The 24,635-nt window shown below is 33.5% G+C and overlaps 2 protein-coding genes across 3 annotated transcripts in view; one reads left to right on the top strand and one right to left on the bottom strand.

Annotated features, from left to right (window-relative positions):
* Window positions 1–7: 7 nt before the first annotated feature.
* On the top strand, window positions 8–8,923 carry LOC130662436 (uncharacterized). Its single transcript, XM_057461310.1, has 4 exons — window positions 8–959; window positions 4,932–5,716; window positions 6,363–6,604; window positions 7,015–8,923. The coding sequence occupies exons 2-4, from the start codon at window positions 4,950–4,952 to the stop codon at window positions 7,722–7,724; spliced, it is 1,719 nt and encodes a 572-aa protein (XP_057317293.1). The 5' UTR covers window positions 8–959; window positions 4,932–4,949; the 3' UTR covers window positions 7,725–8,923.
* Window positions 8,924–9,300: 377 nt separating this feature from the next.
* The window catches only part of LOC130662434 (dynein axonemal assembly factor 5-like), a 30,499-nt gene continuing 15,164 nt past the window's right edge, over window positions 9,301–24,635 (bottom strand). For both annotated transcript variants that reach the window (XM_057461307.1, XM_057461306.1), the window contains 15 exons: window positions 23,137–23,233; window positions 20,668–20,755; window positions 19,434–19,546; window positions 19,154–19,276; window positions 18,489–18,668; window positions 17,827–18,018; window positions 17,077–17,175; window positions 16,412–16,569; window positions 15,228–15,359; window positions 14,722–14,833; window positions 14,114–14,210; window positions 13,849–13,951; window positions 13,288–13,390; window positions 10,501–10,598; window positions 9,301–9,541 (listed from right to left, as the gene is read on the bottom strand). In XM_057461307.1, coding sequence (XP_057317290.1) covers window positions 9,493–9,541; window positions 10,501–10,598; window positions 13,288–13,390; window positions 13,849–13,951; window positions 14,114–14,210; window positions 14,722–14,833; window positions 15,228–15,359; window positions 16,412–16,569; window positions 17,077–17,175; window positions 17,827–18,018; window positions 18,489–18,668; window positions 19,154–19,276; window positions 19,434–19,546; window positions 20,668–20,755; window positions 23,137–23,233 — 1,744 coding nt within the window. In that variant the 3' untranslated portion in view covers window positions 9,301–9,492. The remainder of the gene's footprint in view (window positions 9,542–10,500; window positions 10,599–13,287; window positions 13,391–13,848; window positions 13,952–14,113; window positions 14,211–14,721; window positions 14,834–15,227; window positions 15,360–16,411; window positions 16,570–17,076; window positions 17,176–17,826; window positions 18,019–18,488; window positions 18,669–19,153; window positions 19,277–19,433; window positions 19,547–20,667; window positions 20,756–23,136; window positions 23,234–24,635) is intronic.

Raw genomic sequence — 24,635 nt, 5'->3', positions numbered from 1 at the left:
AGGATACAATCGAGTATTTTTCCTTCTTTTCTCTTAAATTTAGCTGAAAAATGTTCCTTTTTTGGCGGAAAAATAACAGGCATGGTGCAACGCAGCTGGATAGTTCAGATTTCGACAGAAATTAAAATGTTGATTTTGATTTCATAGGCATTTAAGCCCCTAATGAGACTTTTAGCAATTGCTTGAAACCTGCTCTAGCTTTATATTTAAAAACATTATCATTTAAATTGGGATGATAAAAACGCTTGGTTTCAAAATTTATTTATTTATTTATCCAGGAAGTCTTAAGATCTCCGCTAAATGATGCTTGATGTGAGATTGTCAAAATTAAATCCCCCAAATAAATTGCTGGTCATCCAATTCGCAATAACAAATCCCGAATTTTTTTCCATTGATTTCCACAACTCCAATATACTCGACGCACTTTCTATAAAAATCCTACAACTTTTAATCTATCAAAAGGTGCGAAAAATTATAGTCATATTTCATTATTCTAGTGCACGTGAACGTGCACTAGAATAATGAAATACCGTTACCTATAAATAAAAATTAATCATTAATACTCTTGTATTATGTTTTTTTAAATTAATATTAAACAGAACGGCACAATAATAAATTAATAAAGGCTTTCATTCATGCCTGTTATATGTTTTAATTAATCAAACTTTGACCCAGCCTCTTTTCCTTTTCCATTCGATATCTTACAAAACAAGCATTGAGAAGGCTTGGGAAGGAGTTAGCATTTGTAGCTAGCAGTGAAATATGCAATGCTCATTTAGTTTTAGAAAAAGCATCTTTAGGAAATGGCGCAGCCTGAAATCGATAGCGATATTCTTTGAATGATTTTTTTGGTAAATAAAGCAGAACAGCTGAGAAGAAGATTTTATTATACCTTATATTACCGAGGTCTGAATATGTATTAACCGAATTTTGTCGGGAAAGAAGCGAGAAACGTAAAGGTAAGTTTGTTTATATATTCTTCAAGATATTCACAGATATTGATCCGTGTAGATGCGTATAGTAACGTCAATTTAAACTTCCAACTTCCAGCTTGGAATTAAAAATATAGCTGCGAACAGCGACGTTTTTGATGTTATCGTGAAAAAGCAAAAATGTCAACCTTGCTGTGCAAAGCGGTGTCTTACTTGCTTTAAGGGGACTATTCTCAGGGCGCAAATAGCAAAAAATGAAGGTTATTAACGTTTCTGGCGCATTCTCGTCCACTGAGTTTGTTTTCTGATATTAAAACTAGCGTTTACTTGGCAATTAGCACGTTTCTTCACCCGGCCACCACACCCAAAAGACACCTCCGGAGAAGAGGTTGTTTTCTGAGGTCTATTATTATAACATCTATTTGTTATTTCTGATGAGCAATGCTTATGAACAGTTTATAAGGTTTTGGACTCAAATTTCGGAATCAGCTACTTTTCCAATTCTGTTTAACCCTATTCGGTCCGGGGGGGGGGGGGGGCGGATTCCGCCCCCCCCCCCCCTGACGGTTTTTTTTTAATAACTCCTGATTGCTTTGTTATATGGCTATGATACTTACTAAGTTTCAACATTTATCTATTAGACACCTGCATGCTAATTTTTTAGGTTCCATACCTTTCAGAGGCTTTGATATTGGCCATTACTCGAAACTACCCCTAAAAATCTCTATGAAATCCTTATAATGGGGAAAATACAAAAACTCCTGTTAGGATTATCCTTAGAACTTGAAACTTGCAACACAACTTTGTTTTATCAAGAAGAATCAATTGGAATAATTTGAACACGTGACTAATCCGATTTCCCGATTTTGTCGGATTTTACCCGAAAATCGGAAAAAAACGGATTTTCGGGCAATTTTTGGCAATTTTTTATCCGATCCATGTAAAAACCGGAAGATATGTTAAATAACTTTTATTTAGCTTTCAGAAACTTCAAACAGAATGTAAAAATTCGCTCTAGAACAAAAGTAATTATATTTCAAGCAGATAGTGGCATTTTTAACAATTTTCAAGCTTCTGATGACGTCACAGAAAATGTGCTGACGCAAGCAAAAGTTTATTGGCGCCATTTTGTTCCTTTTATGACGTAATATAAGTGTGCCAAGTTTGATTCAATTTGAACAACCCTATGAAAAGTTATTGAGGGGGGGGGGCGGAATCCGCCCCCCCCGGTCATAGTATGTTCGAAAAACCCCGGACCGAATAGGGTTAAATATCTGTAAGCATCGAGGTATAAATGTTAAGGTTTTAAATATAGGCGGGTTAAAGCGGACTAACAGTATATGCGAACGATTCATTGGAAATAATTTACACATTAAACTATCTATACTTTTGAACAATATAACATAAATCAATAATTTAATAAATTCTAACGGTTGGAGCTGTCATTGAGAAAATTGTGAATATTTGATGGCGAAGGCTCGAGTTCTCATTTGGCAATTTTTACTGAAACGCAAAATGCCCGTTGAAAAGATTCGCAAGTCAAGCGCTTATGATTTTACAATTCTTCTGCAAAAATATTATAATTTGTTGAAATACCAATTATAATGGCAATAACTAAACCAACATTAACTCCGTTTTGAGTAATAAATTGACTCCGCATACAACCTCGTCCCCAGGATCCGTTAGGTTTTTAATATTTGGACAACGCGAACAAGACCCTGGTGGTCAAGTGACTAATTTAATTGGCCGTAAAAACTCACATAATTAAAACGCATTTAACGACTGATATTATCAAAAGTATTTTATTGATTTTTAAAACCTTATTTTTGCAGTATTTAGGGTAGGTGTTATGGGTAAAAGGGTAATTCGTGATGCAAGGGATGGACTTAAAATCCCTGATGAAGATGCAAACATATGTCCTGGGATAAGAATCAAATTAGAACCAAAACTGAAAAGAACGTAAATAATGTATAGTAATACCTATTAAACAAGATAGAAAAACAAAACATATTTTCTTGTGAACATTTAGAAAACACCCTAGAACACCTGCAGCAATTAACTCAGTGTACAAATCGTTCTAATACAAAGTCATACTTTGAGCCTCATTGTAGCCTTTTTTAAGCTATAGCGTTATTAAACAACGGAGAGATACAAGGTAGTAAAATTAAATATCGAAAGGTAGTCTTTTTACAGTGTTTATCGGGACTACATTTAATGAGTATTTATTACTACCTTTCGTGAGTCAGATTTACTCTTCTTAGCGAGCGAAAATTGTGAGTAAGACTTACGAGAAGTAAATGACGACCTTTCGCGAGTCAAGTTGACAACCTTTAGTGAGTCGAATATAGTCAGGTCAAGTTGTAATTTCTACTACCGTGGCGAATCTTTTGTAAATTACTATCGTTACCTAGTCCGAAGTACCGCCGTTACCTAGTAGAGGACTGGGAGAACCTTAAAGACTTTTCGGTCTTCTACTTGTCAATGCGCTTCTTCAAATCCTAGTAAGTGGCCACTCGTGAAAATATAATCTCCAAAAATATATTGAAACTATATCCATTCACGAAATTAAATATTCTTGAAATCTAAAAAATTGCAAAATTCTAATTTTGCGAAAGACGTTTAGCGATTAGCTGTGTAGAACTGTATTGTTACTGTATTTGAGAACTCTCTCAGCGAACAATTGTCATATTTCATTCGTTGTATCAATCATCCCCAGGTCATTCTGTGTTAATTATTCTTCTGTGAATATGAGCACGTCAGTGAATTCTAAAACAACGCTTGAAGGAGGGGGGGCTGTTGACAAGCACATGTTTTGACTGCAAGTTGTTCTAACTGGTCGAATCGTGGAAACGCTGGTTAAGGCTCAATGTATTTTAAATTTCTCCCTTTCCAGATTCAACAAGCTTTTTGGAAGTTGCTCTACAATCAAGCACAATATATACACCTAATATCATTTTTTGTCTCAATTGATTTTTTAACCAATTTTAATGGTTACTCGTTTTAAGAAGATAAATTTTTACCGTGAATCTCCGCCGCAATAGCACGAGGGTCCACTTTGTTTGAACATATTTTTATCAGTCGTGCCGTTTGTTGCACTTGTAAATTTCACTGCTGCTACTGGGGGTTAAAATCCGACTTAATAATAATATTGGCCAGGAAACATTATAAGCCAACTGTACGAAACAATACTTATCAAAACGTGGACACTATCACGTGTCCATTATAAAATTACTTTAAGATGTGATGTATTTGACAAAAGGTATTATCGTAATCCCAGTGATAAAACCACAAAACGATTTTCTGCATTTTCGGGTACGAAATGATAAAAACAGGAAATTTAAGTTACAACCAACAATAAAGACATTAGACGATTTTGTTAGTTCATTAGCAAATACTGTTCTTGTTTTGGTGTGTATCATACACAATGGATTTACAACAAGAAAGATTAAATTTCTGGTAAATTTTTCAAAATCCGCTTCCTTCGAAAAAAATTATATTAAGCGACATAAAATTTTCTGCCTTTCTAAAGACATACAGAACTGCACAAGTTTTTCGGCAACTAATATTTGTTGGTGCCCAAAAATTTGGCAAAATTCATTGAATAAATTTTCGCAAAACACTATGACGCGCTCATTGGTTTTTAATTAGCAATTAACTTCTTTTAAGTTTGTTTATTAAATTTAAATTAGTTTTTTAGAAGACGTATGTTATACTCATAAAAGCGTCTCTCTGTGTGAATCCGCATTCTGTCTGTTTGTGTCTTGCTACGGACACGTCTCCCCATTGTGTGTATTTCGCACGGACCGATTTCGTGTTAGGAATGCACGAAATAATATTAGCCGAAAAAGCAAGTGGGACATATTTTTTAATGATTCCTGCGGATTTTTAACAGACACAATCTTCGTATTATTATGTTGATAAAAAACTACAATGTAAAAGGTTGAGAGCTATTGGAATTGACCAACTTTACATATAAATTAACTCAAAAATATCTCATAGGTGTTTGGATATATCAATATGGCAGCTTATTTAGTCCAGTCGTACATTCTGGATCTTTCTGATGAGCCCACTAAACTTCTGGGTGAGATTGACTTCGGCTCATTTTCGTGCCATTTGGGATTAAAATCTATATTTGAAAGCGCCGATTCCTTGTTCGAGGAAGCCTTTTTACATCGGATCACCGAAGTAAATTATAAAGAAATAACACACGACACAAAGAACAAAGAATCGTTCCATAAGAGGGTTGCAAAAGAAGAGGGGTCCAAAAAAGGTCTCGTACAAGTGGAAAAAGAAACGATTCAAGAGAGTTATACAAACGTCAAGGAAAATAAAACAATAGAAAAACAACAAAGAGAAAGTGAAGAAGGAGATTGGACAAACATTCCAGAAAACCACCCAATCATCTACAAAAGAGAACTCGACCCAGACCTTTGCACAGGTTTTGATACAAAAGCGGGAAAGGAAATTTTTAAACGCGCAATGTTGGGCAACTTTATGAACATTTACTTTGTTTTATCACAACATTTTCATACACAATGCGAACCGAATTACTGTGCTGCTGGAACGCTTGCTATGGTCTTAAACTCTTTAAAAGTTGATCCTAGACGCATGTGGAAGTATCCATGGAGATGGTACGATGAATACATGCTAAATAGTTGTGTTAGTTTGGAGACAATGAAAAGTTCAGGATGTAGTTTTGATGATTTGGCTTGCATTGCAAGATGTAACAAGTTATCTGTCGAAGCAGTTCGTGTTTCACCGAAGACTTCTATCATCGACTTCAGGTTTGTAGAGGTAGTTTAAATACCATGATAACGCATTATATTAAATAAGCGTCTTTAATATTTAATTTTTTAAACTTTAAGGTATGGCTGGACTAGTTCCTTACACGTACTAATTTTTACGCTTTTACGCAAAAAAGAAATCGTCACTGCGCGAAATTTAATGCAGAAATAACGCGTCAAACATTTTCTCGAAAACATAATTATACAGTTGACATACCTACATAAAAGTCCAACATAAAAGTCCTGGAAAAATGATATAAATTAAGAAACACAATGTCATCAAACTCTTTTTTGCGAAATTCGCGAAATCTAATTTCGCGAATTAATACGAATTGTCACCCTGCGAATATAGGGATGTAAAAATTAATTTCCTTTGTCTAAAATTATTAGTTTTCTCTTCGCTTATAGGGAATAAACTTAGGAACTTTAACAGAAGTGCGTGAAAATTCAAAGTATTAAGAGTAAAAAGAACTTTTTTTAGGTACTCGTCACATATCTTTATTCAACAACTAGCGAAATTTTTGCGTGATAAGCAAACCCATAGGGTTATACTTGGGGAGGACTTTTTACTGGATTGAATAATTAGAAAAAAGAGGGCTTGTTGTGGGGTTTCAACAGTATTTTAAATGCTAATTTGTATTCGTAGAAATGATGTTAAACGGTCATGCACTTCAGACGACACTGTTTTAATTGTAAATTACGCAAGAGGAGTCTTGAATCAAACTGGTACTGGACACTTCACTCCTATTGGTGGATACGACGAAAAAGAAGACATGGTATTGATTCTTGACACAGCTCGATTCAAACACCCTCCTCATTGGGTGTCACTGGAAGTATGTTACAGATCAATAGCTGAGATTGAAACATCATTAAGTGGATACACAGAAGGTAAATGTTCTTTAATACATGAAGTTATTAGCAGCAATTTTGATTTCGCTTTACATAAGCCCTTCAGAATGTTTAATGTCTAATGGGCAATTCGAGTAATGATGAATACGCTCGTCTGCCGGCAACGTGGCATGCATTTCCCATCCTTTAAGTAAGCCACGTTACTTAAACTGATTGAAGAAAAATACGCTGAAAAGTCGTTTAAAAAGTTGATTATTCAAAGGTGTAGGCATATAAATTTCATAACGAGCTAGCATATAGTAACTAAATAACAAGTTAACTTTCAGAACTAACAAAATTTTACTTCAAAAAATTTTTAACTATATTTAGCAGGATTAGTCAAACGACTACCTTCTCATCATCAATTCGTTTAATCAAACGCATATTTTAATTTTTTCCCTTAAACTTAGACATGTCGCGAGGTTACTACCTGATGAAAAAAAACGAACTAAATCCATCCGTCATACTAAAATTTTCAAATAACTATACTCTAACGGTTTGTACGACGAATCAATCGAAACATGAAGAAATTGAAATATTTCGGAAAATATACAAAAGCTGGGATGTTTGGTTAGACACGGTTGCTTATGAAATCAAAAACATCGACCTTATCTCTCATGCAATTCAACAAATCTTACAAATATCACGCATAGTTAGCAACCAAACTAAAATACATGGGAAAAATAGGAAACGTGAAAACACTCCTTTTAATGCTAGCATTACGGAAGAGAAGCTTGCTTCAACGAATGTTCACAATCTAGTGCGAGCTGCCATGGGCACACTCTCTAAAACTGATATAGATAACATACGCTCGACAACAACTTGGATTGTGAATGTTTTCAAACCACCGTCTGGTATTCTTCAAACAGAAGAAAAAAATAACTGGAATATTGAATCTTTTATATCGTCACTTATACTACTCTGGCCGTACAGGACAGAGAGTGACAAATCAAAGCAAACTTTCCGAAGTTTATTACAATCGCTTATATCAGAAGACATAGGAAAATTTCCAAGTAGTTTAGTTTTGTCGATAGACCAACAAATCCGTTGGATCTGGAAAGCGCTGGAACATGTAGGCCACGAACAGCAATATTGCCAACAGGAGTACTATTTTGATTAAAGAGATTACGACTTTATCTTGATTTTATTTATTTATTTTTTTTGCTTAATATTTGACCTAAAGCCAAATTTACACTTAAAATGTAGTTCCTTGCGGTCTTTCTTTTTGTTTACATCGAACTTCAATTTATCAGTGTAATTGTAGCTGAAAGGAACCATCCAAAAAATAACACTTGAATGCGTTATTTTTTCCTAATTAACTTGCAACAAATCCAGGACCATCCACCCTCCTCATCCTGTTACAAAATTTTTGTTACTTACCGTAATGCTTCGAATAAACGCCCAGGGCGTTTATTAAATTTTTTGACATTTTAGGGGGCGTCTATTCGAGGGGGCGTTTCAAAGAAGGGGGCGTTTATTAAATTTTTTACACTTCGTCTCTTTTGCAGTTTTTATGGATACCTATAATATAAACTTTACAATATATCTAAATTTCCAACCTTAAACCTAAGATTTAGGAAAAAGGTGTTTATAGAAAATTTCCTTATTTTACCGATGTATCAAATATGAGGGATTGTGTTTAGTCGTATTTATGAAATTTCTATGTTATATTAGCACCATTAAAATTGCCTTTTAATTAAAAGAGCAAAACAATAACAGTTATTGATTTTTTCATATACTTTTACTATGGCCTCGAATAAACGCCCCTCATGAGGGAAGAGCGTCTATTAGAGGGGGCATTTAATAGAAGGGGGCGTTTATCCGAAGCATTACGGTATCCAAGAGAACAAGAATTTTGAGAAAAGGATATCACAGAGCTGTTTTTCTCCTTACAAAATCATCTTAACTTTTAACGAAAGTTAGCACACAGTTTGGGTTCTAGACGGCAAAATTGGATGGAATTCCTGGTGTTTAAGAAAGAACCAAAATTATATCCTTTCCAAACATTAATAGAATTTTTACCCTTAGTGATATATATATTTTTATGCACGGATGAATTAGGATTTTTACTCAAGCACTTCAGCAAATCACGGAGGACGCATTCAGAGACAAAGTTCATAAAGGATTATGAGACACATCATCATTTAAAAAAATCATTACACCGGATAACGTATAAGAAAAGCATGTACCTTCCTACCTCCAACGTTCAATTTTTTTGTTTTGTTTTAATCTTAAGAGCACCAGACATATTTTATTTAATATATTGTTTCTGTATATATTCTTCTTATAGGATTTCTTTATAGGTTTAAGAATTATTATGTCGTGAAAACATTGTAACAATTTCGTTATCAATTTTCGTCTATGGTTACTGTGAAAATGCAGATTTGCATAATTGTTTGCACAACGTTTTACTAAACCTTGCGTAAGTAAAACTTTCTCTAGAAATTTTTATTACACAATACGATGGCGAAAAAAGAAGGCTATACAAAAAGTCATGTTTTTAAAATACGCCGTTAGTTCTTAAACGTTTGAGACCTTTTCCTTTTTTTGTCTTGCATAATACATCTGGAAATTCTTTTTTAAATAAATGATCCGCAAAATTGCCACCTATAATATGGTCCATCGCTTGGACAATTTATTATGGAGACTTTCTTGACATTTTAGTAAACAACATCTATACAACAAAGACAGAAACATCATTTACAGAAGTTCTTTTTATTAACAGCTTGATTGAACATCAACCTCAAGAATTTACAGCAATATAAAAAACTTTACATTTTAGCATTCTACACGCTTGACTGCTCAGTTGAAACTAATACAAATACTATAAGTATTAATACGATATGGATTCGCACGGATATCTCCCACATACCTTCTCTATATATCTCTCAGCTAGCCAGTTTACTTTTACATACTTCTATTAGTTCATCGCAAAACCTAAAGATAGAAACACATGGTACATCTTTCATAGTGCAATTTATTTTTCTTTTACCTACTTTCGCTCAAGAAACAGAAAAAAAAGGAATTTTGGGGTGACTTAAGTTTTTCCCAGCAAAATATTTCCCTCGAAAAGTAATTTCCTTTATTTAACTTTAACTTTAACCAGACCATAAATCGTTTGAGAACTTTACTACCAGCTTATTGTTGCAATTTTTGTACCTACTTCAGTCAATCAACTAGTTATATATTAACGAATGAACTTTGATGATTACAGAACAGGGTAAGATAACAAAGGAATAAAATAAACAACAGAGTATTTTTTTTTCTGAACAAAACACTTCTATTTCTTTACCCGAGACTCAACTTCAGTCGGAGTGAAGCGACTAAAAAACTATTCCCGTCTAACTTTTTTTCCTCCAATAAGGGGAATAGTTATATATAATTATTAAACATCAATTGTCAAATTATTTTTCCTGCTGAAATTTATGTGCTTTTTGCCACGAATTTAGTTTTGTGAAGCATCTATTTCATGAAAACATACATGAACCTATTATAAAAAAAGACAAGCCAACAGAATAGTTTCAAAATTTGTTTTTTAGATTTTGAAAAATGAACCAAACCTGGCAAAAAATGATCAAAGCAAAAATTACCCTATTACTTTTTTACAAAACGTGAAATAAATAATACTTAGGAGTATATATAGGGCAAAGTACGAAAACAACTCTATAATATATGGGGTAGTTATTCAATCGCTTTTATGTTCTTTACTTCTAAAGCTGACAGTGTATGTAGCCCATTAAAGGGATTTGCTAACTACTTGACTGTGTGGTGCAACATAAAGGCTAAAGTAACGGAGCTTGACTTGTGATAAAAAGTATAAAATATTAATTCTTTGAATTAGTCATCTATTCGCCCCACAATATCAATCCGTTGGTGAACAAAACTAAACTACATACTTTCTCGAGCGATGTTTCAAGGCAACATCTTCAACTTCTTGTTTCAGCAAACCAGGATGAAGGTGAGCACCATCTTGCAAGCACTGCGTGACACATTTCTAAAGCAAAAAAAACAACATCCATATGAGTTGTGCAAGGACGTATATTTCGTTATCCCATATATCAAACACAAAATGCCACTTTTATTCCAATCACTAACAATGTTTAACACGCATGGTTTAAACGCATAGTTGGCAGAGGGGTTAAAACAAATCCCCTAATATTAGGGAACCCGACTCTTCTTATTTTAATGGTAACCCCTCTCTTATTTCAGGGTCAAGCTATAATTTTAATTCTTTATTAAACACCCTATTATTTTAAGCTTATGTTTAAAGACACCAGAAAGCACTTTTGTTGTTGTTAACAATATACTACCCCTACCAAAAAGCGATGCAAAATAGTTACAACAAATTGATAGTGAGGAAAAGTTCTAATAAATTAAATTGTACTCTTGCTAATTTCATTAGATTACTTTGTCTGCCCTTTATAGCCACCAAATTTGACTAAAAATACCTGGTACTTTTAGAGCTTTTAGGAAGATGTCTAAGGCAAGATGTCGTTAATTTTCTAACGTTGCCAATTCTCAAAATGGCTAAAAGCTTAGTAAACCGAGTTTATTGAATCTTTTTACATTTTTCAACTACAAATAATTCTCTTATAGGTTCTGAGAGGCAGAAATATGAATTTACATAGATTAATAAATAAACAGGATGTAACTGTTAAAAACAAGATCTAGAAAATGGCTGCACACTAAAACTATACAAAAAACGAGCAATTGCTTTTTTAAGGTTAAATTGAATGGTTTGTCTTACTTGAAGTAAGTAATTTAAGAAGCAATAATTTGTTCTGGAATATAGAGCAACCCCACGCTTTCTACAACAGCCTTTCTCCCCCCCGCCCATTTTTCACAACCCCACCCATTTTGCTGGGAAATTTTCAACACCACTATTTTTCAAAAAAATTCATAAGTCGATACCCCCTCCCTTTGTAAAGGGGCGAGGTACAACAATGGAACGTGTTGATTGGGTTCGTGCTTTCTTTGTAATTTTATCACCAAGTCACGGGATAGAAGGAAGGGCTATGTTATGTTCAAGGAACTTGAACATAACATAAACATAATAAAATCAATAAAAATCCTCTGGTTTTAAATGTCGATAATTCCTTTTTCGTACATATCTTAATAATAACAAAAAATACATTTTTTTAGCGCGTTCAGACCAAAGCCACTAAATTCGCCAAATTTTTAATTTTTCTTAACACCAAAATTTGCAAAAGAAATAATTGAAAAAAAAAATAATTTTGATTTCTTGTTACCTAAATGTCATTTTAGGCCAAAATTGGTCCAAAAATTAAAACTACTTTATTTTTGACAAAATTTGGCACAATAAACAAAAAAAGTATGCTGAACATGATGGTGACATCAAAATTTTGGTTTTTTGCCACCTTAAATGTCATTTTAGGCCAAAATTGGTCCAAAAAATTAAAACCACTTCATTTTCGGCCAAATTTGGCACAATAAACAAAAAAAGTATGCTGAACATGATGGTGACATCAAAATTTTGGTTTTTTGCCACCTTAAATGTCATTTTAGGCCAAAATTGGTCCAAAAAATTAAAAACCACTTCATTTTCGGACAAATTTGGCACCGTTAACAAATAAAGTATGCTGAAAATGATGATGATACAAAAGTTTGATTTTTTGTCACCTAAATGCTATTTTAGGCCAAAATTGGTGCAAAAATTAAAACCACTTCACTTCCGGCCAAATTTGGCACAGTTAACAAATAAAGTATGCTGAAAATGATGATGATACAAAAGTTTGATTTTTTGCCACCTTAAATGTCATTTTAGGCCAAAATTTGTCTAAAAATTAAAACTACTTTATTTTCGACAAAAATTGGCACAGTTAATAAAAAAAGTATGCTGAAAATGATGGTCACATCAAAATTTTGATTTTTTGTCAACTAAATGCCGTTTAAGACCATAAACGTTTCAATCGCAAGACTTTCAACCATAAATGATAGGCTGTATTTTTTGTTAGAAATTTCTTTTAAAATGTGAGTTTATTATGACACGTTTCGTTTTGTTTGCGTTTGTTGTAAGATATAATGTCACTTGTGTGCTTTATCTTCAGAGCTTCATGCACCAAACCTCTTCGAAGTTTTGGCATGACAACACCACAAATTAGCAGGTTGTCATCAAATATTTTGGTAGCGAGCGGAAATTCTTAGAGCCCAATGCTTCTTGTATGACTTTATTCAGACCAAATTCAGACCAAGTTGCATGACTTCTAGCATTTTGATAACTTGTCGCAACCCTGGGTAGAATTCAAGAGGGTGAAGGGGTAGACAGAACCTGACTTCAAAGGGAATTAAAGGAAATTTTACAACAAAAATAAAAGTGAAACACCGATTATTTCTAAATTCACTAAAAAATCGTCGATTGGATGTCAACATTCAGCAGCAGAAAAAACAAAGTATCGAAAAAGAATTTTTAAAGTTTTTTTAATCTTAAAAGGTTAATCTTAAAAAGGTCTGTTTTCCAGGACTTTTTTTCTAAAATTTTTCTGTTTTCCCAGATTTTTCAAGGACTATACACCATATTTTTATTCTTTTTTCAGGATTTTTGCAGCCGCTGGCCACCCGGCCGTTATCTTACTTTATTGATACAGGACTCCTTATTTTATTAGACACAGACACAGTGTCGAAGCTGATTAAATTTAGTGTATTCTTTACACCAAAACACTTACCTGCACGGTCTCGTCTGGATCGTCTAGATGAATGAGCAACGTTTTGTAAATAAACTCCAGATGAGCTTTAAAAAAATCTCGATCGTAATCTTCTGGAAGTGCGCTAGAAGTAAAAAAACTCTAAAAATGGTCATTGTTTATTGCCATGTGTGGAAGATGGTTTTAAAGTCCAGCTTCTGAAGTCCAATTGGAAATCACAGTCTGTTCTCAGTTCAACCATTAAACTTTTAGCTTAACCATTAGACCTTCCATTAAGTTTTTAACTTAACCATTAAACTCAACCACCTTGATTTCAGCTTAACCGTTAAACTCGCCCACCCTGTTTTCAGCTTAACCATTACACCATCCATTAAGTTTTTAACTTAACCATTAAACTCGCCCACCCTGATTTCAATTTAACCGTTAAACTCGCCAACCCTGTTTTCAGTTTAACCGTTAAACTCGCCCACCCTGTTTTCAGCTTAACCATTAAACTTGCTATTAGAGTTCATTTTAGGCAAGAAATTTGTGGTTCTAATTTTTAACTTTGATCGGTAAATTTTAAAAACAGTATATTCGTACCTGAAGTATGCCGAAAATGCTTTGCACGTGACTATTCTTACTTCATTCGAACTGTCGTCCATACGTTTTAACAACTCAGGATAAATAACGTGTAGTTGTTCAACTAAACACAAAAAATAAATGTTAAATATACTAAATATACTATACATTAAATTTAGGTCAAAAGTAGAAATATGTTTTATATAAAAAATACAATATGTCTAAATCTACTCGTCGAATTAAATCCATACCATACTAAAACTTCAACTTATCAAATGCGACATACCTTGCATAGCTGCTTTGCAAACAATTAAAAGCTTTAACAAAACTTTCACAGTAACTAAGCGAGTCGTCTCACTGAAATCATCGAGGCAAGTAATAAGCTGGAAAAAAAAGTAAATAGTTTTCATTTTGTCACTTAACATCTTAATTGATGTGGTTGGTTTAACTTGGACATTGGAAGCCTAACTTAACGAGGATTGAAACTCCTTTAAAATTAATTACTGCACAAATACCGCACTGTCTATTCAGTGTACACTTTATATTAACTTCTTATTTCTCTAACATTTCTAAAAAAATTCCTGACATTCTTTGATCAAATGTGCCCCGGCTTCCCAGCTTTTTTCAGATGAAATTTCCGACTAATTGGAATCTTGGGTTACTTTAAACATTGTAAGATTAAATACAAACATCTGATACAATAGACTGTCATAAGTTAATACGGATTTTTAAAACCAGTTCTAAAATTCAATTCCTACCTATATTTTTTAACAATAAAAATAATTCTTATTGACTAATTAAACCCAAAATTCCTGCCATTTTCCTGCCATTTTGACAATCACTGACAGAGTGGACCCAATGAATTCATATCTATAGCAGTAAAAAACCTCACACCTGAGTATGAAGCTCGTTGTAACACTCTCGCAGGTGATCGTCGGTAACCACACCAGATTGCAGTAACGCCCAAAGAAACGAAATTGCAACAGCACGAATAGCAGCAGCTGTTCTGAAACAATCAGGTCAGACACAATAATCAAGAAAAAATATAACATGTCTCAATCATCAAACCAAGTTTGTGGTTTGATGATTGCATGTAACCCGACCAGCGGGTAAATTGAGCAACTCTACAAAATTATACTTGCACATATTCGACACTTTTGTAATAATCGATCGGTTTAAAGAAAAGAAGAGTGGGCTCGTCCAGCTTTTTTTTTTGACTGCACAGAATGGACAGTTAGCGAAATAAAAAACAAAACATAGACGTTCAACACAACACTTTACGACGATGAGCTAATTACTTTTCATCTATATTATAATACCACGCACTTAATAATATATCAAACCTATAGTCGCTCACTTCCTAAAAATAGACTATATGACAACCCAATCCCGATACCAACCTTCCAGCTTTCCAAACACAGTTCGGTAAAATAGCCTGCTTAATCATCCCGATGGTGTATTTCTGATACATCGTCCGAACACAAGCATCATTGCTTGAATTGACAACAAGCTGGGACATCAAGGTGAACATTCTGAAATAAAACAAAGAAAATTAACTCTGACATCTTTTTTAACGTAAAGGCCGTACGGTGTTCGGTATTTTACCTGAGGCGAAAATGTTAATGTTTTGGGATTTCTGTGTGAATTTATTTTATGGTTGGGATAATAATAAATGTCCCACGGGAATTATTGTTCACATTATTAATGTTTAATATTCAATTTTTTAATCAAGTAACTGTAAGGATGGGTAAGCTTGTTTTTAAATTGCTACCTTCTTTATGTTAATTATAAATTTGTGAAAATTTGGGAAGAGGTAAATTATTAATACCGCTGCTATTTCTCAGCTTTTGCAAACAAAATGAACGTGATTTTTGTAATTCTTACCTGAAACTGGATAGAATGTGAAATCTTTAGATTCATACAACAAACAAACAAACAACCTGTTACAACAGGTTTTTTAATTTTGAACTAATTGAACTCTGCTTAAAACCGAGTATAAGTAAAAAAATTAAGAATATTTTGACCGTAACATTAATATCACCAAAACAGCATTTTTACATGTCGGATTAAGTTAAAAATATATACACACTCTAATTTAATGATGTTGATAACAATTTTAAAAAACATGTAATTCTGGAAACCTGTATTGGTTAGTTCTTTTTACTGAGATTAAAAATATTGAGATTTATAAGATCAAGAAAATTTGACCCTTCTTATTTCCAAAAAGGCTGAATATTTTCTGAACTATTTCGACTATCCAACATAAGCGATTGATCTAAAATAGTTTTTTTATTTTACTATACTTTTATTATGCGGCTTTTTTGATACTTTCTGCCACTCTTATTTTTCAGAACTTAAGCCGCAACTTTTGTCAGAGCTATGGAAATAAAAAATAAATAAAAAAATGTTTTAGATTAATTGGCCAGCTTGATTTTTAACAAAATCCGACATTGCATTCACTTTTCTTTTTCCATAAAACATAAATTATAAATTAAAATGTTTCAGAAGCACTAAAACATTGGGCAGTTTGGTTAACATTCATAATTCAGTCAAATCCATCAAAGCAAAAATTTCAACCACCTACTTTTGTCTCATTTCAGCATCTTTCGAAATATCACAACACTGTACAAACATAGGAACTGCAGTGTCTAACAAGCATGATATGCTTGGACCAGCTTCTGATAACAGAGATACAAAAATGTAGCATTCAGGAGATTGATTCGTCCACACGTCGCACGTTGACTAAAATAAAAAAAAAACAGGGTAGAATAGCACTAGTCCATGTTCGAACAGAGCTTTAGATATCAACTTGAGAGTGCTCTCTATACATATTTGGTCTAATTCCTCTCTGTATATTAAGAACGCACGTTCAATATAAGGCATCAAGGTTTTCTATTTTCACCCTTTCCAAGGCTATCGCCACTCCACCAAGAAATGGAGAAGTGGCCGGAAAACTAAAAGAAAGGTGCCACACTTACCCTTAATCTTACAACACGGCTTGCAGCAGTATCTGCAGAAGGCGTAACGTTTATCCCAGAGAGCTTAATCGAGGAATGTGGCGATTCCAAATTTGGGCCTATCAATAGCCGTCTTATATATTGTAGGTTAAAAAGGAACAAATCAGTATGCATTAATAATGTACAATTTTTGTTCGCATTCACGCAATTCTGTGACACAGCCGAAAATAGTCATCTTTTGCTGTTAGTGTTAATATCAGCTAGAAACTGCTAAATCATCAAACTCTTTTACCTTCAACCCTGTTAATATTTCTTGTGCATGACTATCAAACAACTTGTAACGACTGTCCATATTCAACATTTTCGCTAAATTGTCCATCAAACTGTGCACCTAAAAGACGAAAAAATAAGTTGGCTGTTGAAATATGAATTATTAGTGAATTTATACAAGAAGAGAATAATATGCTCATGTCATGTTAATTTTACATGCATCGTGTCCATGCAGTTTTTAAAACTTGTATACAAGTATGTTTCACTCATTTCAACTTAAAACCTGGGTAAGAAAGGGTACCAATTTCTTAACTAACAACATTATAAGAAACAGTACTGAAAAAATAATTTTGACGAGAATTAATTTGACAAATGAAAAATTGTTTGTTTGTTTTTTTATTCAGGCGACAGCATTGGTTAACCATAACTTGGTTAAAAAAGGGCCATTAATGATAATAATTAAAGGTTAGGAACTATTCGATGGTCCACAATAAAGAAACACAAAGAATATCGATTATGAATAGGCAAACTTGCGTGCACTTTTGGATTTTTAAATAGAAATTAACTAGCACAAATATTTCCAGGTCAGAATTCGTTTTAGAATCCGTGTTTTTAAAGATTTAAAATTTGGAATTACACACAGGTAATGCTGAAGAAATTCATAGCGAAATATTTGAGTGTAAAACTTACGCCCATGCTACAAATAAAACGTTGAATTGTCACACCCAACAGGGTAGAAATACACAACACAAGCAACACGCATCATACATACCTTGATTCTGATCTCATCAGAGGATGCAACTGCAAAAACATTCAGCAGCATTTTAAATACACTGCAACTGATGTCGGCATGATTTATGCCAGTCTTAGAAATAAGTGCCTTGAGGCAAGCAGTTAGCTCCGTTTGACATGTAGCATCTACGCTGCTGCAAATATCAGTACTCTCCAAACATTTGCAAATCTTCTAAAATAAATTTAAAACGCAACAATAAACACAAGAATTTTTGGGCGAAGGTTGATGCCATGAAAATGAAAAATAGTTGCCTTCAATTTGCACGGAAACAGTGGGCTCGATCGTGGTCACTGTTATTCTGTTGAAAAGCGTACGTAATAAACGTTTTGACTTCTATTTTCTAACTGATCAATTTTGACTTTTTTGTCCAAGCGGAAAGATAATTTTATTTCATTGAGTATCCGTACTAAACTTTAGTAAAAAAATTGTTGAATTATAGAATTTGTATAAAAATATTTATTATAAAATTTTATTGACACACGAGCAGAGAGTATGATAAAAATGAGAGATCAGAGGGAAGCAACAAGTCTAACCACATGCACTAATGCCACACATTCTTTCCCTAATTTATTGTGCAATAATATTCTTTTCTCGTTTTCAAAGTAATTTGCTTCAATTAGAAATTGCAACATATGAATTACCTTTATTTCAGTTCCCAACAGTTCGTAATTGGCGCCTCTTATATAAGCTGCCAGGATGGCTAAACTACTTGACAATGATAAAGGTGATGATGAAGATACATTCTCTAGATGAGACAGGATGAGCTTGCAATAAACAGCCGGTTCAACAAATAGCCCAATAAGTTCTGCTGTCTTTACAACCTATGAAAAAAAACAGGACTATGATATCAAATATTATTGCACACCTGTAAGCAAAATTTAAAATTTGTTGCTACTTTTGTGGCTTCCGTCAAAGTTTTCAAATCAATCTACCTTCCACCCATCTTGATCCGTTATTTTAAGAAAAAATCTTATATCAATTAGTGTCAGTGAATTTACTAGAAAGTATATGCACTTCATCTCCTAGCGTATGGAAGAATCCACAGTAATTCACTCGTCTTACGTAAATTCCTGCGTCGCCATTCTGTGCATCCCTGCCTGCCTACTAGCATGAAGTAATTAAGTAATCTGCATGAGGGAGTTATGGCAGGACCATTTTGAGCAAAGTGGCAGAATGTGGCTATGATTACTGAGATAAATATGTATAATCTCCATACATTCTTTGAAGAAAAGTGTTTTTTCAAGATTCTTCAACATGGAAGAAAATTAGGTGTTATCACATACAAAAAGAAAATTCACATATTCACCGATCGTTTTACTTCTACTTCTTCATCTTGTGCAGCTTTATATAAACCTTGTGATAATAGTTCCATATGCATAGTTACGTGGTCCTCACAGTAGAAAACAAGATGGTAGAGAAGCTGTGCTGACTAAGAAAAATGAGACAAAAAAAGGAATCAGTTAAAATATTTTTAAACCAACAACTTAATGTGGACAGCATACTGGTGCAACAACAACTGTGTGGAAGGTTTAAAAATATGATTGTACACTGTAAAACACTGTAAAAATAAAATATTTTTTAATTACTTTAATTCTTGTTGCTGGTGTCCAATCTGTGATATCATGTACAATAGCAGGTAGAATCTTGGAGAAATTCCTTTGTATCAACACTCGACAACCTAGGCTAGGTCTGTCATGGACTAAAAACGAAAAACAAGATGTAAAAACATAAAAAGGAAGGTCTCTTTAGAATAATAATCTGGAAAACCTTTTGGAATATTAACATAGGAAAACTAAAATTTAATTCATAGCAGCCATCGCTGTGTCAAAATGTTGTAAACAAAAGAATCGCTGCACTTTATAAAACTTTTAATCGACCAATCACAACACAAGAAACTATATTCTGGCAGTTGTATAGCAGTCAATTCACACAATAAAACACCCAATATTGGTACAAGTGTGAAACACAATTTCACTATTGCACGAAAACCTTGTATGTTCAAGCGCAAAATTTCACATCATTTCAAATTTTATTTTTTGATCTTTTTGTGACATAATCTTGAAAAAAGGCATTTTGTGTGTTACATATTTTATAATAGAAATTACTTAATAGAAATTATAAATAACAAATAAAATAAATTAAATTGTAAAATACGCCAATATAAAAGATTTTTTTATAACTTTTTTAAACTACTCCTTCGTAATAAAAGGTTGAGTTAGATCACATAGTCTCCACCAAAAAAAAGTGTGATCAGACCTTCTCTTACCACTTTTTAATATGTTTATAACACTCCTGGCATGATGCATGCAAACAATATATGTATTAGGGTAGTTTTATTAGGGTACAATTAATTGTAGTAACTAGCTTACAATTTTCTATAATTACAATTTTCTACAAACAACAAGAAAGATATAAATATTACACACGTTTGTTTAGATAAATGAGAAAAAACAAGGGCATATTCAATTCTTTTAAAATTAATTTATCAGGAACCTGCTAGTTCTAGTTCGAAGTCACAATATATTGTACATCATGGTTACATCTGTACAGAAATATACAATTTTGTATAATTATTTATGTACAACATTTTGTAGCAGTGTAACCTACCCTGTATACTGTCTGGGGTTTTTTGATGATATCAAAACTTTTAGAATACAATGTGCATATTTTTATTAGCACCTTTTCTAAGTTTTGATCTATTTTAACCTATCGAAAATTCTACAGGGCAGCAACCCAGTACATTACCCGAAAAACTTAAAGAACAGGCCATAGCACATTACCAGAAAACCAAAAGGACAAGTCATATTATCAGCCACATACCTAACAAGTGTTCATAATGCTTCACTGTATGATATTCCAATTTATCTTTAAAATCATTCTCATTTTCTTCTTCGTATAATTTACCTGCCTGAAAAGAAAAAGACATATTTAATGGATTGACATTTTACTAGCGAAAAAGTAAAGAAAAAGAAAAATAATTTAGACGAGAAGTAAGTGCTATATGTGAAAGAAACAAAGTTTATCACTTATAATAATACAGAGACTGTGTGTGTCTGTCTGTCTGTAACAGGCAAAATGGCTGAGTTTATTTTCCTTTAATGTCGCCGAAAAAGTTATGTCTGATTTGTTAATATTTCTGACGTTACGGCGCGACGTCAAAACAGGAGACTTCTTTCGAAGAGAGGAGTAGTAGCATGCATACATGAAGACACATGCAAAATGATTATGGTGTGCTATAATAAGCCATGAAAAAAACTGAGTTGTGTAAAACAACTAAAAGCACCTCTGATATTATTATTATTAATATTATTATTATTTACCCAGGATAGCCTCTTCAGTTCCTAATAGAACTGATATCAATGAGCGTCCTGCGAATGGGGTCCTAGTGCATTTACAGCTTTCATTAAGCTACAGAAGGGGTGCAAGCACAACAGCCGCTCAACTAGACAACCGCGATATCATGCTGAACGTTAAGCAGAAAGAATAGATTCACACTTTTATAGTCTCTGGCATGACTCAGCTCAACCCAAAACCTTCCGCACTGGAGGCAAACGCTCTACCATAATGCCACCGCACGTTGGTGCTTCTTTTACACAATGTACCATAAGTTTTCTGGGATAGTAAAAGAGCCACAAGGGAAAAGTTATAAAATTACTCAATCATCATGTCAGTCTTAGAGAGATAGGCATGTTTAACTTCCTATGGAAAATCATATGGTTTTCAGGGACTCAATATTTAGGCAATAAAAGGCAAATTCAGTATAAATGCAGAAAAAAATTGTATGACATCTGTCTTCTAATGCAGTTAATGAGATAATAAAATAATAAATATCTTGAACTCGCTTCTGCAAATAAAAAAAAAACACAGACAAAACATAATAATTTTTTCTGTATGCTTTACTTTTATCCATGATTCCCTTTCCTATATAATCAGGGCCTAGGGTGGTTCCCCTAGAAAAAAACTATATCGCAGAGGATTGTCCTTTCTGAAGATACTTGACAAGGATATCATAGTATGTGACAGTTCCACAAAATTAAGTCAAAAATTTCATTGATTGGTTGCCATGGTTACCCGTTGCTAGGAAAAGTATAGGCAAAATATGACATTTTGCTGCTTGACGCCTAACCAAATAACTGAATAACATGCTTTATTTTAAGTGCCTTTTTGGCCGTGTATATTCCTAAGTGTCACGTGTATGGATTGAGTGATGTGCATTTTCGCAAGGCTGGCTCGTCTTCCAGAGAACTGATGCGGTATATTTTGGACAAAAGAAAAGCTAAAACAGGGTGAAACAGGCTCTCTTAATATCTCGACAAAAAAACTGAAAGACAAAACTTCGATTTGAAAATCGGTTTCATTTAAACACTAGGTGGTACTAATGCCTGCAATGACAGAGAAAAATTGTAAAGTGTGTGTACTTCGACCTTTAAGAATTCTTGCAATAAAAACCTAAATTTATAATTAGTGCTACCTACCATCGTTTTCTAAAATGAATTTGTCGTCTGAAAACAGGTAGAAGACAATTCTTAAAATTTAGACATTTTTTCTAGGGGAACTGCCTTAAGGAATACTTTCCCTTTGTTATCTAGGTTTTTTATTTATAATATAATTAAAATATTTTATTTATAAGTTTTTTATACACAGAGATCTTAAGTCAATTTTTTTGGTAAATAAAGCTATATTGATACATTTATTTTAAACTTATACAAAAAAAGTCTAAAACCCAACAGTTTTAATAGAACTTTATTTCTGCCAAGCTTGGTAACATGATTTTCTAGTTAGAAGACTAAACTTTTGGAAAGAAAATACAATGTATTTTAAGAGTATTAAGAGTATTTTTTTTAAAAAAAAAGTTTTTTATATGCACATAAAAAATATATCAACAGGGTTTCGATTATGTATTATTTTAAGAGGGAAAAAAAATTAATTTTTTAGACGCTTTGTTAAAGAATAACCCTTATTGAAGAATAACGATTTAAGTAGAACGTTATAAAAACTTTTCCTTCTAAGTGAGGGAGACGTTTTATTACCTTCCTAATAATATATCAAGAGTGTGCCTGACCAACTTGAACATATCAAAATTTTTGTAGTGATTAAACGTAAATAAACAAACAAAATATCAAGTGTTCCTTGCTTTCAGGCCGTGCTGACAAAATATTTTTTATCCAAACGATGCACCTGGTAAAGAGCAGTTCCCTAAAACGTCAACTCGATTAGCAATCTGTTTGAAAATAATCACAAAATACTGTTCTCCATCTCATTTGCCTAGTAAAAAAATATACATATTACCTTTCTAAAGTAGTTTAAACTTTCTTCTCTTATTTCAGGCATATCATCTGACAGACCACTCAGTAACAGTGGAATAAGTTTTTGAAAAAACGAGTATCTAAAGAAAAAATATCACAAAGGTGGAAAAAAATTATGCATAATAAAAAATTTGAAAGCGTCTCACCATGCGACAGATTTGGAAACGCATACACTATGTATTTCGTGATATGGAAAACTTGATTACAAACCCCTGGGTTTTTTAAAGCCTAAATTACATCTCAAAACGCTTCTGGAAAAACAAAACAAATAACTACGCTCTTAAAATTTTTTAACCATACTTTTGAACCATGATAGTCTTGTTATGAAAAAGTGTGCTTTTATACACACATATCATCATCATCATCAACATTCTCGGCTTAACGTTTGTTTTCCATGCTAGCATGGGTTGGACGGGGTATATTAATGACTCTCTTCCAATCTGATCTAGACTGTGTCAGATCTAACCTCAACTTCCTCTGTATCAAGTCTATCCTGCCAAGTCTTTCTCAGTCTGGCTCTGGGCTTTGCCCCAGGAACTATCAAGTCTCTACACTTCCTTACCCAATTATCCCCCTCCATTCTTTCCAAGTGCCCCAGCCAATTCAATCTTCTTATCTGGATAACATCTTTAATTCTACGGATACTTAACCTGCTTCTTATTTCATCTGAACTCTTCCTGTCTCTCAGACTGGCGTTGCACATCCACCTAACCATTTTCATATCATTTTTTTCTAAATGGTCAAGATCTTTCTGCTTCACTGCCCATGTTACACTACCGTACACTTCTTACACAGGCCTCATACAACCTACCTTTTACCTCAATTGACCAGACTCTGCTAGTCAACAAAGAAAGTAACTCTCTGAACCTTTTCCAAGTAGCACCTATCCTACAAGTAACACTTCTTCCAACACCCCTTTCACTGCCCAACATATCACCTAAGTAACAAAAGTTCCCAACTAACTCTAACGAGCTTCTGTTGTACATCATTAAAGCTGGAAATACTTCATTCTCTGTAATCTCACCTTTGCAACGCTTGCATACAAACTGAATGTCAGCTCTTAACCTTCCACCAATACTACTGCACTTCTTATGTACCCAATGCTTGCAAGTCTGACATAAAATTGAGTTACTACCAACCCCTTTCCTGCAAACTCCACAAGGCCACTTTCCAGCTACAAGGTCACACTTAGCTGCAATGCTACTAATTAGACTTTAGACTTTACTGTGTTCACCCTTAGCCCTTTCTCTTCTAGTCCTTTCTTCCACTTCTCAAACTTTTCAACTAATTCTTCTATCGACTCTGCTATGAGAACCAAATCATCTGCATACAATAACTCCCATGGACAACCTGTTCTGAACTCCATCGACAGCGCTTCTAAGACTAGAAAAAACAACAAAGGACTAAGTACAGAACCCTGAGGTACACCAACATTAACACTAAATTCATCACTTAGTGAATCGTTAATCCTGACACGACTTC

Source organism: Hydractinia symbiolongicarpus, chromosome 10 (assembly GCF_029227915.1).
Source record: "Hydractinia symbiolongicarpus strain clone_291-10 chromosome 10, HSymV2.1, whole genome shotgun sequence".
Lineage (NCBI taxonomy): Eukaryota > Metazoa > Cnidaria > Hydrozoa > Anthoathecata > Hydractiniidae > Hydractinia > Hydractinia symbiolongicarpus.
Note: the sequence above shows the minus strand (reverse complement) of the source record. Positions and strands in the feature narration are given on the sequence as shown.

Bases quoted from the DNA above. Each gene is read 5' to 3' on its own strand.
- LOC130662436 (XM_057461310.1), top strand. From the start codon at position 4,950: ATGGCAGCTTATTTAGTCCAGTCGTACATTCTGGATCTTTCTGATGAG. The intron at 5,717-6,362 runs GTTTGTAGAGGT...TTGTATTCGTAG, and splicing joins ACTTCTATCATCGACTTCAG to AAATGATGTTAAACGGTCAT. The intron at 6,605-7,014 runs GTAAATGTTCTT...CCTTAAACTTAG, and splicing joins ATTAAGTGGATACACAGAAG to ACATGTCGCGAGGTTACTAC.